Here is a 19,767-nt window from a genome sequence, read left to right as displayed (position 1 = left end):
GACGGCTGCAGACAACTTTGATAGTATTTGAAAACATATATCCTGCTTAATGTTATATGGTAACTTATACGTGTAGCTGTTTGTTTTGCTATCAAATCCTGAAAATACATTTTTGTTTTCTGGAGCTAATTTTATAGAAAATTATATGAAAGGGGTACTCTAGTATATCTAAAAATAAAAGTAATCATAGAAACTGATTTTTTGATACAAAGGAGGAATGTTTAAGAGCCCCCCAGCAAATTTCAAGGAATTCGGTTCAGTAGACCTTGAGATATCATGTTAACCATTTTGACAAAATTAACGTTTCAAGAAGAAACAGCCCAAACTAAGGTAGTATAACGCCCCAAAAATTACAATAGATATTTAATCTGTGAAGTTAATCAATAACATCCGTTTGTTGAAATTGCTCAACAAAATACTTATTAGAAAATGATAAATAAAACCAGTTACATCAAAAAAATCGTATTTATATTTCCATCGAATAAAAATATCATCTACATAGAAAAAAAAATCTGTCCATAACAAGAAAAAAAATCATATCTCTCTAGCTCTCTTCATTTCACTTAAACTATGTATGTACACAAAGAATTCACCTCTCTCTCGCTTTCTCACAGATAATTAAAAAAAATTGAAAACAAAAGTTAAAAAATCTAGTCGGGACCTGCGTCGCCTCAATTACAATTACGTCTTTTTGACGTACGTGTTATTTTGTACAGACGAGTTTTACAATCTACAACTAAACTAAATAAAAATCACAGAATTAGTCACGAATTTTCCGGAGAGAAAGAAACGGGCGAGTTTCCACACTCTCTCTCTCCCTCAAGTCGAGATCACGGCCTTCGTCGATGGTGGTGGTGTTCTTCTGGTGGCCTCGATGATCTCTCCCCGTTCCGTCCGTCCTTGATATCACCCGAGAAAATAAATCATAACCGTCTAAAAATCAGTCGCGTATCTTTCAAGATACTCCAGAGGGTCTCCGCTCCATCACGACGGGGGAACAATACATATATTTGGGGGGTGTGTGGGTTCGTACAATACGTGGGGGGATTTGGTCGAGAATTAGCTGGTCCTGGGCCTGTCCGATGGTGTCAGGGCCTCCGTCGTCTGAAAAAAAAATGCCTGTTTTATTTTCGTTCGATCTGGAACTCCGTGGGAAGGAAATAGGCCGTAGGTTCACCGAAATAATGTTGCACGTGCATCAACGGGACTCTGGACGTGCACGTGTGCGGTGCAGATGTTTTTTTTCAGCCCCGTTATACCGAATCGCGATTGTCCCACGGAGGCCTACCGAGAGGACTGGAAAATATCGCGTCGTACACCTGCGTGGAAAACGCGATTTTTTTATCCAGACGAAGGTTAATTCTAACGAGAGACTTCCTCGACCAGTTGGATTAATCGTAATTCCCCTCAATGAGACGCGGAATAGAGTCCTCCGTTGTTGGTAACGACGCATCCGCCGAGCGTATAAGCGTCTATTGATAGACTTACAGCTGTGATATTGCACGTGTTCGGACCGAGCAGCTGTACGAACGGATCTCGAAAATTTCCTATTTACAACAATGTCGGATTGTTAATGTATGTGGGCCTCGGCGATGGGGGAAAGTCGTCGCGATAGAATGGGGCTTTTATTGACAACGAGACGATTGTTTAGTGAACCGGTAACGGATATAATCTCGACGACGAAAAAAAAATTATCAAAAAACTGAACTCACCGTCAAACTTTGAACTACGGGCGCCTCGCAAGGACTCAGGATCGTGTTGGGACTCTGCCTGAGCCCCAGGGGCTGCCGCGGACTGACGGCCGTCTGTGACTTCTTCTGACTCAACACCGTCTGGGCGTCGAAAGCCCCCACGGCCGGATGGGTCTCCAACGCGCACTGCAGGTCGCAAATATAGTCGATGACGTGCTGGATCACTTCCAGTTTCGACAATTTTCGGTTCTTGGGCATGAACGGTACCAGGTCCTTCAGCTTGCTGAGGTACATCTGGATCTCCTCGTTCTCGACGTCCTTCTTCTTGACCACCTTGCCGGCGGCTACTACCGCATTCTCGGTGCACACTGGGGCGATGACGGCCTTCATGGTTCTTTCACTCGACACTCGTTTACAACAAACACTAGAATTCGGAGCACGACGCACTGTCACTGTACGCGGACGCTGCGCTTGTAAGACCGTTCCAAACGAGAACTAGCACGGAAATAAACGCCGGAGCGGGATGCGTAGGCTTTTATGCTGGTCCGCGTAGGGAGAATACCGACCAATGGGCGACGAGCGAGCGAGAAGTGGGGTGGAGCGAACAGGTAGACGCAGGGCGCCAATGGGAATGACTAGGCGCCCGTCGATGCGCTCAATCTGACGCGATGTTGCCGAGTTGACGCGTCGAAAAGACGTAACGCGTATCCGTATGGATTGGTTTTTAGTTGTGACGTGTGGTTTTGTCACGAAAATGTAACATAATTCGTGAGCGATTAGTGTAATGTAACTTAATTCCTTTTAGAATGCCATATAAAGTTTAATCTAAATATGTCACCAGATGCTGTCCACTCAGATGACGATCGTTTCGATCCCGGACTGAAGTGATGGATCCATGTTTCATCCATTGTCACATATCGACGCAAAAATTCCGTTTTGTTACGTTTAAACATGGCTAAACACTGCTCAGAATCATCCACACGTTCTTGTTTTTGGTCAACAATAAGAAAACAAGGCACCCACTTTGAATAGCTTTTTCATAGTCAAATGCTCTCGCTTTTTTCATATCTTTACGATGTTAGCTAACTCACGCAACTTCACTTTTCGATCATTCAAAACGATTCTTGGATTTTTTTATGTTTTTTGGTGTTACAATTTGGACGTCCACTGCGTTCTGCATCATGGGTGTCTCTACGACCACATTTGTAAGTCAGCAAACCAACGTTTTATTAATGTTTCAGATGGGGCGGAGTCCTTACCCCTTTTAACATTTTTCAAGACTTGCTTCCGTTGAACGATACTTTTTTCCATGAAGAAGAAAATTAAAACACGAAATTGTTTTTGAACCATTGTCTTGAAAATAACAAAAGTAGTTATATTTAAGGAAATTTTCACCTATAACTGCTTAACAAAAGCTTAATGATCAAGACCCCTTAAGTATTTCAGATTAACAAAACTAATTTTCAAAATGTTAACTAAAATAACTATTTAAAAACTTTTTTCTGTAATTTACATCCCGGTTATAATATTTCAAATTTAATGTTGCCTTTAAAGGTCATGTAGTACAATCTTAGCCCTTTAAATATTAGAACAACAAATAAAGGTGAATATAAAGTGTAGTAACTAGAGGTCTCGAGAAAAATATCGATATTTTTTTACAAAATATAGTGATATTTTCAATAAACCCTTATAGTAAAGTACCAAAATATACAAAATATTTAACATTAAGTAACAAAACAGACTAAACCTTTAAACTTAAGTACCAATTTAAAAGATTTATAGAAGAAATATATTAATTTTTTGACGGCTTACAAAAATATTGATATATCGGTCTAATCTAATCGGTTTTTTATAGTTAAGATATTTTTATTAAACACTATAACCTAAACTATTGTAACAATCGTGGTATTACTAACTAGTAATTCTTTTTTCCGGACTAAACTGCCAATAGGAAATATTATTATACACAATAATGGTTCTTCGTGACCGTTTATCCACCACTCCAAACACTCAATAAGTCACCATTCCATTTTAAAGTAATGCATTATTAATTTATATTACTTTATATATTATATTGAAATATATATTATATTCTAATTATAATATATATATATATATATATATATATGTATATATATATATACATGTATATATATTATAATTATAATATATAATAAAATATATATAATATCCTTTATAATTATATCGAAAATTTACTTAAAATGAATAGTTACAAAAAATGTTGAAATGCAGAAGGTTTCGTGAGCTTTAATGAAATAATAAAAAATACATTTTAAATCGTAATATTTAGTATACATATATTTAATAATATTTAATATTTAGTAGACATATAAACCATAAGGTGCTTTAGTTTGTTTTTACTACCTAAAGTAGAGTTTTTTTATTTAATATTAATAAAATATACTCCTCCAATACTTCCTTTCCAATTTGTTACAAATTTAACAAACTGTAACTTATCTAATTTAAATACGATTTAACCATTACTGATATGAAATAAATATTTTAAACTACGTATTTCATAAAGCAGTAAATGTATTTTGCAAATATCTCTAAAGCTGAAGATCAAATGAAACACTTTATTGGGAAACACGAAGCTAGTCTGCACCTTTATGAATACTATCCAGATACTCTTTAGCTACAACATGGACCACGCATTATTCGGAGATTAAACTAAATATAACATTAAATTTAAAAAAAATAATGAGAAAATCTATAGATCTATAGTGTATTCAAAGTTTTTTTGTACGTATGTCATCAAGATGTTTAATGCATTGCCTGACACAATTTGTAAATTCGTTTTGGAATCGGACAATATTTTCCTTCTCACTTTATTCTTGTAAAAAAAGAGACACAATGCTGTCTGATTAGTTCGAACACTAAAACGAATGAGCCTGACAAAGTCGCCCGGTTGTCAGACGTATGCTAAATTCTTGAAAGCAATAGTGAGAAGAGGTTATAACTCTAACCTATAAACTATTGTGGCTGTATAATTAACTGTAGTATTTATTTAGATTAGAATTTTGTTATATGTCAAAGCCAAACTGAAGTAAACGTAAGAGTTGCTGCGGCAACATTGCGACGTTTTGATTACACAAATTTGAATGACGTATGCACAAAATAACTTTGACTAGACTATATGTATCTATAGATCGGAAATTGCAAAAAACAATCATCTAGGTAAATTACGGTCGAGCCGGCAACAGCGCGTTGTTTTCAAAACACCACGGTATGAATTACAATAACAACGAAATTGATGTTTTTCTTTTGAAGGATTGCGGCGTCAGTCAGCCAACGTAATCATTTCGTCGGGGGAGTTTTCGCCACGAAGCGGGAACTGGACATCCGATCGGAGAATTGCAGGGTCCACGTACGGGCCGCGCCGGGAAAGGCCGACGAAGCTCGCACAATGAGCGAGATTGTGTTCGGCCGGGCTCAGCGAAATATGCGGATTGTTTTATTGACGTTTATTACCCGTCGTGACGTCAGCGCGCAGCTGTTTTATCACGTGTCCAGGTCATTGATTGGTCGGTAGGAGAATCGACGGTCTACGAAGTGATCTATCCCGGTGAATTGTTGGAATTTTCGCAATAAAACGGTACCGATGAGGGTACGGAGTTATCCTCGAGGATCGGAACAACCCTTGCGAATATTTGTGCAGGTGTTTTATTGCCGGTTTCCGTTTACTGCCTGAAAATAATGTAATTGAAAGCTTCTTTCCCGTTTGTTCCACGACTTAGACTCTTAGGGCTATTAAGAATGAATTAGAACCTTATTTCGTCAATTTTATTACATATAATCATTTGTTGGGAATTACCCCTCATTGAGACATTCATATAACAGTAAAAATTATTATTTATCAGAATAATTTCCTGGGATTTTTAAAATTTTATTAACTTAAACAGAACTTCAACTGCTCGTCGACAATAAGTATTATTATATGATTTCCGTTATATAATATAACCATCCTGACTGTAGATCGCTTCAGTAAGTGATCTGCTGTACAAACTTATAATGTAAATAATATTCTGGATACTATACTAACTTATTTTAAAGTCTATCCTAACTTATTCAAAAGACTATTCTAACTTATTCTAGGGATTATTAAATCTCATTCTATGTGTCTATTAATCAGTTTGTATGGTAGTTTGTGTTTGAGCCTATGCACTACACTGTCATCGCGCACGTTTAACTGTTTGGCGAGTGCACTGGGATGCAGTATTTCGGTGTACTACGCACTAACATTTCGAATCACACTTGTTATGGATTCTAAGGGGATATCGCAGTGAATCAGTTTGTTGGGGGCATAATATGGGGCATCGATGATGACTCGATGATATTTGGGATAGCTATGCTAGATTTGCTAGTTATACCCCACAGTTTAATACCATAGGTCCAAATAGGCCTAAATATTGACTTATAAAGCAAAACCTTGTTATCTAATGATAATTTATATTTACGCCCTATCAGCCAATACATTTGGTTTAGTTTAAGCCCAAGCTGTTAGCGTTTTGTCACTATATGTTTTTTCCATGTCAAACGTCCATCAAAATGCATTTCCAGATGATTAACGTTGTCTGCCTGCGGAAGTTCATGGTAATTCATTTTTGCTCAGGGAAAAGTTCTTCTACAAAGGGTGAATATGACATGGGTAGATTTTGTCTCATTTGCTTTGATACGTCACGTTTTCAACCACAATTCGACTTTGTTAAGATGAAGTTGGAGGTTTCTTGTGGCTGATATTCGATCGTTGTGTGATGATAAAACCGCTGTATCGTCAGCATATGTTGCAGTATTGTTTCTTGAGGTCGGTGGGTCAGCAGTACATAATAAATATAACAATGGGCAAGAATACTGCCCTGCGTTTCCTCAACTTGAATTCACTATAACGATTTTTTAGTTTCTTCTACAAGTCGGTGTCGAGCAACAAATGTTATTATTATTTTTGTATTGTTTGGGCTCGTCGTATTGTACGAATCTAATCAGTTGGTAGTAGTTACAATAATATTGTAAATAGATAAATAGGTTAAGGTAGGTATTAAGCTAAATTGTGTGTATATAGTAGAATATAAAATACGTGTTAAAAAAATTGTTTAGTTATTGTAACGATTAATAAGTACATATTTTATTTTAAAACATCTTTTTTTTGCATTAGAGATGTAAGTTTGATTATTTTTTACTTTTTAGTGAGTTCCTTACTTATTTTTTGAAGTCGGTTCAATTTTTTGTTAAAAATATTTTATTTTTCTCTTTTTAGTATTAGATATTTACTCAATAAATTACACAGTTAATTTAATAACTATTACGACGTATAGCCTAATCAAAAGTGCAGCCCGTATGAGGAAAAATAGCAATAAAGAAAGGATGATTAAAAATAAGGAACGCCTCAGGGCCCCGGGGTCCGCTACCTAATCTAGGTAATCTGACATATTTTCCAGCCAAACTAGAACAAAAACAAAGTTAATATACCCGTTGAGAATCGAAGCCGTGATCTCCTCGTGTGAGCATATCATTTTAATCGTTACACCAAACAAACAGTTGCCTGCTTTGTTTCTACGACGTCTCATATCATAAAGTAAATGCTTAAAAAGCAAACTAATATCTGATTATTTTACATAAAAAATATGTGAAAGCTTTGTGTGTGCCTTTGAAATTTGAACGTTTTCCTCGATTTACCCCTCTTCACCCCAACAGATCCTGATTTGGTTCCAATGAGACCACCTTGTAAATGTACTCTTTATAATTGTAAGTTGTAGGTGTACTCCTCCGTATAATTGTTGTAAGTATAATAAAAAAAGAATTTTGAAAATCGGCCCATAATTGAAGGAGAAATCGACGAACATACCTACAATATATACAGCCGAACATAGAGCCTCCTCTTTTTTCGGTTAAAAAAATAATGGTGTAGTGAAAGAGTACAAATATATAAACTTATGTATTGATGCAAGTACAACAAACAGTAGTAATTGAATTAAGCATATCTAAAATAAAATATAATAAAAAAATGTGTTAGTGGGTACCTATTGCATTATGTTCGTTTTTCGTTAGTATTAATTGTTAAAAAAAGCAACAAAAAAGAATGAAAATTGAAAAATAGATGAACAGGCAGTAAAATGGAAGAAACACGCTCTTAAGAACAAAATGTAAAAACTCTTAAAAAAGGAACAGGAAAGAAATAAATGAACGTGAAAAAGAAAATTAAAATGAAATTAAATTTCTATGAATGAACTAACATTTCTAGTCTTCTGGGTGAAAACCATTGAGAAAATTAATTTTAATCATAAAAGAGTACTAATTTTTGCAAAGCTATTCCATATTGTCGTTTCCTTCTACTCATATACTTTTAAAATAGTTAATAATTATTCGACCTATGCCTAATGATTGTAATGATTCCATTATTTACTATAACTTTAATCTTTTTGTTTTTATGTGGGCTTATAATATATATCTGTATATATCTGGCTAATAATATCTGTTTTCTTATTTATATCAAAGGATTTTAGTTATTAAATCGCCAATGATTATACTGTTTCTCCTACTTACCATCGATATAGATAAAAGAAAATAAACAGGATTGAAGTTCTATTTAAAATAGATATATTTTGGTGGGGTTTTCAAACTATTGGATACAAAATTTTTGAGCACTAACAACACAAAGTTCAAGATGATAAATCAAAATAAACACATTAAATTATAGTATTTTTGGTAGATAAAGATTCAATATAAATATAACAAGAGTTTGTAGATACCGTAGCTATCAACTAAACTATTTAAAGCAATTTAATTCAAAAGCTTGGAAGGTGGATCCCACGTGTATTGACTCATTACTCGACACCAAAAAGGGTTGTTAATGGAATACTGTGAATGATGATGAAAAATAAGATTTCGTCGACATCAAAACTAGGCAATATTTAAGGAAGGTTCACCTTTATAAGTTGCAAGATATGAAGAGCGTGAAGTTAGTTGTGAATGCCTGGAAACTGGTCAAACAGAGGATACACTGTTGCCCAGCATAACAGGTCAATTGAAAAGTCCCCGCCATACCATATTAAAACACATTTTTATGGGAAAATTAATTTTTTTATTCAACATAATTCCCCTCAAGGGTGATACCCTGATTATAGCGACCCTCCAACTTTTCGATGCCATTTCTGTAATACGATTTGCTTCAAAATAGGCTTCAGTTTCGGCGATCACCTCTTCATTCGACGAAAATTTCTTCTAAACCAGCATTCTATTGAGATCTGAGAACAGGAAATAGTCAATTCATGGATTTCTGCCATCGTTTTCACTGACTTGTGACACGGTGCATTGTCTTGGTGAAGCAGCACTTTCCTTTTCTTCAAATGCGGCCGTTTTTCGGTCATTACGTCCTTCAAATGGTCCAATAACGCTATGTAATAGTCGCTGTTGATGGTCCTTCCTTTTTCAAGGTAGTCAATGAAAATTATTCCATGCACATTCCAAAATATAAACGCCATAACCTTGCCAGCCGACTGTTAGAGAGGGTCCATCGTGTGCAGTCTATTCGGATGACTGTCGATTGGACTTCGGAGTGAAATGATGGAGCTATATACTTCATCCATTGTCACATATCGACGCAAAAACTCGGGTTTATTACGCTTGATCATCTGCCCCCCCATCATCAACTCAATATTTTATCAACACGCGAAATTCCTATTTATCCATTTTTTTCACAATAATACAAGTTGCTTCACTCAAAATGTTACAATTCACAAACTAATGATCAGACGGCTGTTAAGGGTTAGGGCTAACTATGGATACAGGCCGGGGACTTCTCAATTAACCTGTTGCTCACCAGACATAGCATATTCTGATTTTACATGGTTTTACAATTACGAAGCTGTGCGAAATGGATGAGTGAGTGTATCCTAGCCACACTACATCGCTTTTTTCTACGCGATATCGCCATATTGCCATAAAATTAATATATATCGTAGCAATTATTCCAATAAATGCCTTTTTAAAGTGAACAAACGATCAGGAGCTATGCAAGCACGACAAGAATACTTACTGTGCGTTAAATTACTGATTGCAAATTCTACGGCCGACGTTAAAAATGACGTACAACCAAAACGAAAATAACAAAAAAAGAACCCGAGAAAGCACCAACCTTGGGTTTGTTGGAAAAATCGTTTAAAATTCATTTCAAATCATATTAACTATATATAATCTTTACGATTTCACACACCTGCAAGCAGTTAAAATGCAATAAAAACGTTTGTTGAATTATTCGGCTGACGATTTGGTTAATTTAAACTTTTTTTAATGGACTCCGAAGCCTCAGTTGTCGCCGAAAGAGTAGTGGTCTGACCGTAATTGGTAAGCGGCTGGAATAAAATCGTTTTACCGTCTCTATATTCTATTGGCGTCGTAAAACTTTTATTAGCGGACCTTTGGATTGTTTATTAAGTGAGTTTATGTAAATATCGTTAGCGTTCCACTTCACCATATCGCCAAACGCATAGAACGGATGTTATTATTAAAATAATAATAATAATAATAAGAGTGGGGCATCTACTGAGTTATTGTTTAAATGATTAATGTATTGAACATTGATATTCAAAATATTTCTGGAGAATGCTAACCGGTATTCGATAAACTTCGGTAGTTTCCGCCTGATTTTGCGATGTTGCCATTGACAAGCTATCGAGACGTAGAATCCAACGAATTAGGGGTGTTGGCCACCGAAAAATATATTGATATTTCGATATATCGGAAAAAATCGATATATTTATTACAACAAATATATAAAATATCGATATTTTTAAGAAAAAATAAGAATAGTCAAAAATTATATTTAATTTATTTTGAAGAAATATCGGCCAAAAATATCGATATATTTTTTAGAAATTATCGATATATCGATATCTTTACTGCATCCCTACAACGAACTACAAGAGCCATTTTGGATTTGGTCCTGGTACTGGTAGAGGCTTTATTTTGTAGGGTTAATAATTTTGTTGTCTATAGTTTATTTGTTCTTATTTTGTGACATTTTGATTTTCTGTACATATTTTGTGATTGTCAAAAAAGCTTATATAATACTTTTAATCTGAATTGACATATCCAGATGCATATCCATACAATTTTTATTTTAATTTTGCAAATTGGATTCGATTTTATACCAAATTCATTATGTTTTAGGCATAGTTGACTCCGCGCAAGTAAAACTACTGGTAAATATAACTTTATTCTTTATGTGAGTATGTCTCAGATGTAAAATCACAGTTCGTTGATCATATAGTCAATCCACAGCATTAAAAAAAAAGGTTTATTATTACAAAAATCATGAAATAATGCCTTTGAATAATAGGGGGCGCAGTACTAGTAAAGAAGATAACGATTTTATTATTTTTGGTAATAAGGACTGATCAACCATCTTCCTATACGATAAATGGAAAATAAAACTTATCATTCTAGAACGTTATCCAAATAAAAACTTGTGTTCGTGTGATATAACACAAGTTTATGCTCATCAGGACCTGTAGAAAGATTGTTTTCTTAGTAGATTTTACAGGTCGCGCTGGATTAGTTTTCATTTAATACCTTCCAAGATACATATTTTTGATTTCGAGAGTGTTTTGAATATTTAATTCCAAACGTATGTATAATATGTATATGATATATAGATGTACCAGTTGGTATATGTTACTTATAATCTCGAAGTCTACTAATAATCAAATACGCAACATAATATAGTAAAATCCACACGTAACTAACCATACTGCGTCTCTAAATATAGCTTGATTGATAACTTTCTGATAACATTCAAGAAAATAATTCAGATATCAAAATGCGATAATTTATTTCGAGGGTAGTATTCAAGAAAAAATAAATTGGGGTGAACACTTACCGGCACCAGTCACCTGGCGATTTCGTGGGAACCAAGTCCTTACTGTACATGCACCATCTGAAACAAACAGAAGATATGCTTAAAAAAATAGGATATTAAAAGGACATTAAGTGTAGATATATAATGAGAAATTCGAGTTTAAAGCAAATGTTATAGAAAATGGTTATATCTGAGAAAAAAATAAAACTATCAGGAATGAGGAGTTTTGTAGATATTTAATTTTCAAATGGTTTTATTTTATATTTCTATTTGTTAGTCTCTTTTTTTACCAACAAGAGTATATGTAGACTAGATCTGCTTAAAAAGAGCTTTAAACTACGGTCCTTTCTGAAAGATTTCAGAAATAGAGACCATTCTAGAAGCTGCCAGGTGACTGGCCTGACATTCAATATTTATCGGACAAAAATGGTCTTACACATGTGCTAAATGACAGTTAATTGAAACTTGAGAGTTATATCACTCACTCATACAACTTCACACAACAAAACAATCTTTGATTTCATAAAAACTTTTCAAGAGAATGATTTTTAACAACAAAAATTACTGTTTACGACCATGCCTCCAGCAGAACAGGAGGACCATGCTGTCGTCTCTACTACTGAGCCAACCAACCCGGCATACCAATATTTAGATTGAAGATAGTGGTGTTATAGAGATCCAAGATATAGGGGAGTATACAAATTATAGAAAATCAGAGGAAAGAAATACATCTCTCTAATGTCTATAAGAAATCTTAAATAACTTCACATAGTTCAGTGTTATTTTTATAGAAAATAGTTCAACCAAATAGACAAGTGTATACCATAGATAACAGTTCTAAATATTTTACTGGGGCTCAATTCATCTATATAGATTATTCGACAGAGTAAACATTATTGTGATATATTATTGATCCAATAACAAAGTAAAGAAAAACTGTTTAAAATGATAATCAAAATTGTTCTTGTTGCTGAGTTAGCACAACTGTTCTTCCTCCTGTTGTGTTGTAAGTATTTTGTTGAGATGCTTACAAAAATATCGAAAAAAGAACTTGTTTTTGACCTTGAATTGAAATTGAAATTTCGTTTGTTGAGCTGATGAAACTGTTGCAGAAAGCTTCGGATGAATCGACTTTACAAAAACGTATATGAATATGTTGTGGGTGGTACAGTGCATTCAAAAACGGTCAAGATAAAGGCTAAAATTGTCTAGCTCTGGTTCATCATCGATGTTTAACTGATGTTACTAAGGTAAAGTAAAGGAAATGCTTACTGAAAACAGATTTTAAAATAAGAAACTAAACTATTACAAGAAAAAAAAGAAAAAGACATAAAATCGATTCTTTCTGAGTATATTATGATCGTATAGTAATATTTTAAAAACAATGCAATAAATTTGTATAAATAGTTTTGCACATTTTGTGTTTTTTTTTTTTTTCACCAATTAATTATTTATTTCTATTTTCATCGACTACAAATATGTGGCAGCAAAAAATAGGTTCTTGGCTAAGTTAAAACGGTATATTCGTTTTATGAATGGTCAAAATTAATGAAATTATTACGGTTGGTCATATTAAACCAAGAAATTAATTCAAATATGTTTTGAACACACGCAAGGGTAATATTTTTACAAAAATTGGTTAATTGAAGAAATTAGCAAATGTATTGTAGATACACTAGGGAATGTTCGATTTATCCATTGCTATATGGTTCTATTACGAGTAAGTAACAATTATGTTTAATTAAAGAAATGTTGTAAGATTAAGTATAATACAAATTATTAATTATTCTTTTAATTAATTACATCTTGCATTAGATATGTTTAGTACAATCTTAATTTACAAATTAGTATATTACTACTATTCTGTTGTACTTGTTGTACTACAGTTCTTAATACATCAGTATTTATTTCTTCAGCTTAAGCTAATGTTAAGAATACAGTGAACAAGTTCGAGTGGTCTGGTATATTGCTTTCACGTTGCTGTGATTCAGCAACCTTATTTCATGTTTTAAGGGCGAAATATTGGATCACTTCGTGTATCAATTTGATTTCAAGGTCATCGTGCAGCTCTCGGTAATTACTCGTAGAACTTTGTTTAGGGTATGTTGGATTATTAGTAGATTTGATGTTTTAGTGCAACTCCATATTTGTATGTTTCCAATTTTTGAGGTACTTAGTTGCTTTTGCTTAAGGAATCGGGTATCCGTCAAGTGATATAATTAGACTTTTGTCATTTTTGTTATGCTGTATTTTCCAGTCTCTAGGCCATTTTTAGGCCAACAGAAATACATATTTATCCATGATAACTGTATGGTCGGCAAATTATTAATTAATGTATTAGAGTCTTGTATATATTTTGATCAGCGATATCTATACGAAGTAGCTTACGGCACATTATCGCCATAAAGATGAAAAGAAAAGAGAAGAAGAAAAAAGTTGTAGAAAATAATTGAAAATATTTTCATTAATATATTTTACTAATTTTTCTCACTAAATGCATTTTCGAACTGAAAAAATGACCAGCTTGCATGGAAGCACCTAACACACAGAAGACAATATATTCCAAGACATTTTCTAAGAATTTTCATCGAATAATCGCTTACGTCAATATCAAAACTTATTTCCTCCGTTGGTATTGCGCAACCTATTTGTCACATCCTGTTTCCTAAACTGACATTTTGTTCGTGAACGGTGCCATTGGGCTATCTGCGGAAAAAAAAACATTAAGCAAAGAAGAAACGAGGTACCGATATAATTCCTAATCAGCTCCGATGCAACCTTTTTCCGCTGACCCCAAACAACGCGGGGTTGCCAAACGACCTACTTTCTCTTTAATGGGTAGCGATTATGTCTCGTGCTACAGGGTGAATCACTAACCATTTTGCGGGCAGACTGACAATCACTGCATAAGAAACATATCTTTCTCATATGGATTTTTTCAATGAATTATCTTACTTACTTTTATTAATTATCTTAAATTTATTATTATATTATCGTAAATAAGGAATTCGACCACGAATTATTAAGTTTATTATGTTTCTCACAGGATAATGTGAATAATGTAAAAATGATACGTTACTAAAACTTGTTTTGACAACATTTTGAAGATCAGAAAACAGTTGATATATTTTATTAATTAAAGTATGTCTGTATATTATTAAAACACTTTAAAGTAAGTGCTTTTTAGGTTGCTTAAAAAAATATGAATGAACCAATTTTGAAATTGATATTTTACTCCAGCATGTATTTTAAAACAATAACGAACACAAAAAGAATGCATTTACAATTATTAAATGAACTATTGACTATTGCAGACTTCGGTCTATAAAGTAAATAATCCAAATAATTGATACAAGGTTCAGAGAATAAAATGTCATATAGTTACATATCTTATTGAATTACTGGTTGAATATGAAATTTTTATATTTTATTCATATTTCTCACCTAGAATATATATTGAAAAATAATAAATTCACCAGGCTGATGAAATGAATTAGAATTTAATACCATTAAAATTTGTAGAAAAATCCTAATAACCTTTAGAATTGCCTCTAGTACAATGATGTCTCCAGAACCATATCAATTACTTAATCACGAACAATTTTTCTTAGCTCCTCTGTGTTCACTAAAAATTAATCAACACCTGATTGCGAAAATCTAAGTACCTTGTAAAAAACAAGCAGGACAGTCGATTTTTGTTATTCTAGAATTTTATTAATCTATGTCTGGATGAAAGTTTCGCCTGTGTCGGGTTTTCCTTGATAGCTGTGTATACTTTCCGATAAACCGGACACATTCATTTGTTTTCTCTACAAAAAATATAAAATGTAACTTTACATGATCATACTATTCTAAATTTTTTTCTACCTAAACTTGTCGTAACTATAATAATTACAACAATACGGGAATAACTGAAGGTAACACAAAATCTTAAACAATACTGCTTAAAGCCGGCTTGGTTGGCGCAGTGGTAAAGGCAACAGGTCGGTTTACCTACTGTTGCGATAATCGTGGGTTCGAATACTGCGGGGGTATGGTCGTAAATTTATGCTTGTGATTGTTTAATATTTCTGATCGTCCTAGGCAAGAGTGTAAAATGCGACAAGGAAAATGATCCCAGTCACGCCAGTAACCAAGCTGGGTAAGACTGGATGTCTTCTGGGATGATTTCTAAGTTGCTCACTCGCCAGTCGGTGGGGTTAATGCCGAGGACCGTGGTCCGGAGCCAGATAAAACCACGTTGGTAAGAAGGAGACTTTAAAACATATTTACAAGAATACTGCTTAAAATTAAAAAATTTCGTTTGATGATGTTTTAACACACTCACTGTCTGTTTTAATGTCGTTTCAATTATAAAATCTTAGGACGTCATGATTTAAATTTGCTCTGTCTACATTTTACTGTACACCGTTGCCAGATTTTTATTTAAAAAATTAGGCCTAAGTGGTTGATTTGTATGTACCAGAAACTACGAATAATCTACCGTAGAAGGGTTGGAGCAGGCAGCGCATCGGATAGGTCCAATGAAAATAAGGCCTAAAAATGTCTTTATATGTTTTGTGTCACTGATCTGACGGCCATTCCATTGCTTAGTTTGTGCGTATTTCGTTTTATTGGAATTTACTTACGAATTATTTGTGTAGCATATTAAACATCTTAGGCCTAAAAATTCTTCCTCCATATAATCTTTAACCTTTTTAACCGACCTGACACATAGATGGCGCCTTTAGAATTAAATCCATTAAATGTTTTATAGTTAGCCCTAACCCTCAAAAGATTCGTGTCTAAATTTGACAGCTGTCGGATCATTAGTTTGTGAATTATAGCATTTTGAGTGAAGCAACTTTTGTTATTGTGAAAAAAATGGATAAAAAGGAATTTCCCCTGTTGATAAAATATTTCTTTTTGAAGGGAAAAAATACAGTTGAGGCAAAAATCTGGCTTGATGTCGAGTTTCCAGACGCTGTTCCAGGAAAATCAACCATCAAGGATTGGTATGCTAAATTTAGACGTGGCGAAATGAGCACCGAAGATGGTGAACGCAGTGGACGCCCAAAAGAGGTTGTTACTGACGAAAACATTAAAAAAATCCACAAAATGATTTTGAATGACCGTAAATTGAAATTAAATGAAATAGCAGACACTCCAAAGATATCAACTGAATGTGTACATCATATCATTCACGAATATTTGGGTATGAGAAAGCTCTGTGCAAAGTGGGTGCCGCGCGAGTTCATTTCTGACCAAAAACAACAACGAATTGATGATTCAGAGCAGTGTTTGAAGATAATCAAGCGTAATAAACCCGAGTTTCTGCGTCGATATATGGCAATGGATGAAACATGGCTGCAGCATTTCACTCCGAAGTTCAATAGACAGTCATCCGAGTAGACTTCACACGATGAACCCGCTCCAAAGCGTGGGAAAACGCAATAGTCGGGTGGCAAGGTTATGGTGTCTGTATGTTAGGATGCGCATGGAATCATTTTCATTGGCTACCTTGAAAAAGGAAGGACAATCAACAGCGATTATTACATAGCGTTATTGGACCATTTGAAGAACAACATTGCCGAAAAATGGAATTGAGGAAAAAGAAAGTGTTGCTTCACCAAGACAATGCGCCGTGTCACAAGTCAATGAAAATGATGGCAAAAATCCATGAATTGGCCTTCGAATTGCTGTCTCATCCACCGTATTTTCCAGATCTGGCCCCCAGCGACTATTCCGGTCCATATCCTCATCCTGTTCTCAGATCTCAAAAGAATGCCTGCTGGGAAGAAATTTTCGTCGAATGAAGAGGTGATCGCCAAAATTGTGGCGTATTTTGAAGCAAAGGACAAATCGTACTACAAAAAAAGTATCGCAAAGTTGGAGGGTCGCTATAATCCGTGTATCACCCTTGAAGGGAATTATGTTGAATAAAAAAAACTAATTTTGCCAAAAAAATGTGTTTTACTAAGGTAGGCCGGGGACTTTTCAATTGTGCCTGTTGTAGATTATATGAATTATCCACAGAAGCAATTTTTTATATCTATCTCACCAGAGATAAAGATCATTTTGCGTGTATTCAGAAAATGGTATTATCCAGATCGCGATAAGACATATATAACGACATAGATACTAGGGGTAATTCCCATGACGAGGCTACCATCTTCAAGAAGGTGCTGCTACGCACTCTGAGGAAATAACAGGTGGATGCACTTGCTTGGTTGCCCACACCGAAACCCTATTCAACGGTTTTAACAAGTGTCGTTCTGTATTTACTTTTTCCCAACGCTTACAGCAACTAATTAGAGGCCCCATCGACATATTTTAAATCGTACGTCAATAGGGTTGATTCGGCGTTTACTGAAGCGTCAAATTAATTAACTTTTTTTGGAGTTAATTTATGGGCTTGGAACACTAATTTAGTTGTAAAATCATCCACCGAAATATATGTCATATATTTATATTTATTCATTCAGGTATGGTCCACATCAATATTTAAACGTTATTTGGTAACCATTCACACAATTATTTATAAAATGTAGCTTCTTTACTTCTAATCCAGTCCATCATTGTTACACTCCTGACTCTTTTTTGGTATGTTATTTCTGCTGCTTGTATCTTGCTTTAATCTTTCTTAGACAATATCCACGTCTCGTAATAGATGTCCAAATGTAAGGGCTTGTCTGTAAATTGCTTTGTACACGTCTTCACATTTTAGTTTCTCTTGATATTTCCTTTTAATTAATGAATTTATTATTTATATCTAAGTAGAAATTCGTGGTTTTTCCAATTCTGGTATTCCTTTCCACCTCCTCGGTTCCATTATTTTCTATTTCTATACCCAGATAGTTAAATGCATCCACTTGCTCTATTTTTATATCCTCAATGTGGATTATTATTATTTATGGCTCTCTATCACCATGATTTTCGTTTTGCATGTATTATCATTATCAGTCCATAACATCTAAGTGTCATATTCCTTTTGTTTGGGATTTTCTGTACCTTTTCTGGCCTGTCAGTTGTTATTATTACATCATTTGCAAAATCTCCTTGTCTTGGCCCTGGCTGACATTGTTTACTAACTGTAAAATAGGAAGTTTTTGGAACCTAGAAATATATAGTTAATAAATAGTTCATAAATAACATTCGAATAGTATTTTTTTGTCATTTTCAATTACACATTTTGCATGACATCATTTGTTATTTACACTGATTATTTCAATACAAGTGTGTAGAACAATTAGTATAAATAAAATAACAACTAATAATTCTACTAACATTTTGTTATGAAATCTTTGTTTTGTTACTTCCGGATATCTTCTAGGTATTGATTCTAAACATTTGCTTGCCATATCTGTCACAACACGATAAATAAACCATATTTACTAGTAAAATTATTAGATTCGTTTTATCTTACAGTGAATCTAAATTGATGACATTTTTTCAATAGGACTTGTGTCTTGTCTCAACACGGATATAACCTCATGGGTAAACATTATTTTATTACTTCGGTACTGTCTCTAAGCTAAAATTGCTAAACCAGAGTTACCTTAACTCGAACGCTTGGATACAATCGTATTATTTAGGATTTTAGTATATTTGAATTTCTGAAACTATCAATCACATTTTCAATCTTGATAAAGGCCTCAATAGATGAGCAGAGTTGTTGTTTTATGAGTCTTATACTTTGTAAGAAATATAATATCATGGGACACTCAAAATTGCATCAAATAGCCCATCGAATATTTATAACTTATATTGATCCCAATTGTCGGTTTTTGGTTTCAATGAAAAGAGGACTAAAAGAGTTAGAAGGCAATAAATATAAAGATTTATAGAAGAAAAACAAGCTCAAACTCTCAAAAATTTTTCCGACAGGTTAGCAATTGATGAATCAACTGTTTCCAAACGTTCACAGATGATGGAAAAGATCGAAAAGAAGGGAAGTTATTATTGCCACTGGTGATAACATTGATTCAGTGAAAATTTCATCCAAACATATATTCTGAAAATTTTAGTGGTATTAACTTTCATTTCAAGTTTCAATAATAAACGTATTTCTTAACAAAGCACTGTGCAAGTAACAAATATGTTAATTTGTACATCAAGAGTCTAAATTAATGTTCCAAAGCATATTAACAATTATAAAATAGCTTCAGAGAATTTTAATTCCTCATTTGTTGGTAAGTTTGTAGTTACCACGTGGGATATAAA

General features: G+C 34.0%; 2 protein-coding genes across 4 annotated transcripts in view; both read right to left on the bottom strand.

The window, feature by feature from the left end:
• The window catches only part of LOC143203994 (uncharacterized), a 207,974-nt gene that overhangs the window by 49,848 nt on the left and 138,359 nt on the right, over positions 1-19,767 (bottom strand). For all 3 annotated transcript variants that reach the window (XM_076416388.1, XM_076416390.1, XM_076416389.1), the window contains exon 3: positions 11,587-11,643. In XM_076416388.1, coding sequence (XP_076272503.1) covers positions 11,587-11,643 — 57 coding nt within the window. The remainder of the gene's footprint in view (positions 1-11,586; positions 11,644-19,767) is intronic.
• On the bottom strand, positions 452-2,216 carry emc (Basic helix-loop-helix domain-containing extra-macrochaetae). The gene is made up of 2 exons (XM_076416387.1): positions 1,713-2,216; positions 452-1,104 (listed from the first exon to the last, which is right to left on the bottom strand). Exons 1-2 carry the CDS (start codon positions 2,079-2,081, stop codon positions 1,060-1,062), a joined length of 414 nt encoding a protein of 137 aa, XP_076272502.1. The 5' UTR covers positions 2,082-2,216; the 3' UTR covers positions 452-1,059.

Source organism: Rhynchophorus ferrugineus, unplaced genomic scaffold, assembly GCF_030347505.1.
Source record: "Rhynchophorus ferrugineus isolate W39M unplaced genomic scaffold, kcgeb_rfMv2 rfM10, whole genome shotgun sequence".
Taxonomy (NCBI): domain Eukaryota; kingdom Metazoa; phylum Arthropoda; class Insecta; order Coleoptera; family Curculionidae; genus Rhynchophorus; species Rhynchophorus ferrugineus.
Note: the sequence above shows the minus strand (reverse complement) of the source record. Positions and strands in the feature narration are given on the sequence as shown.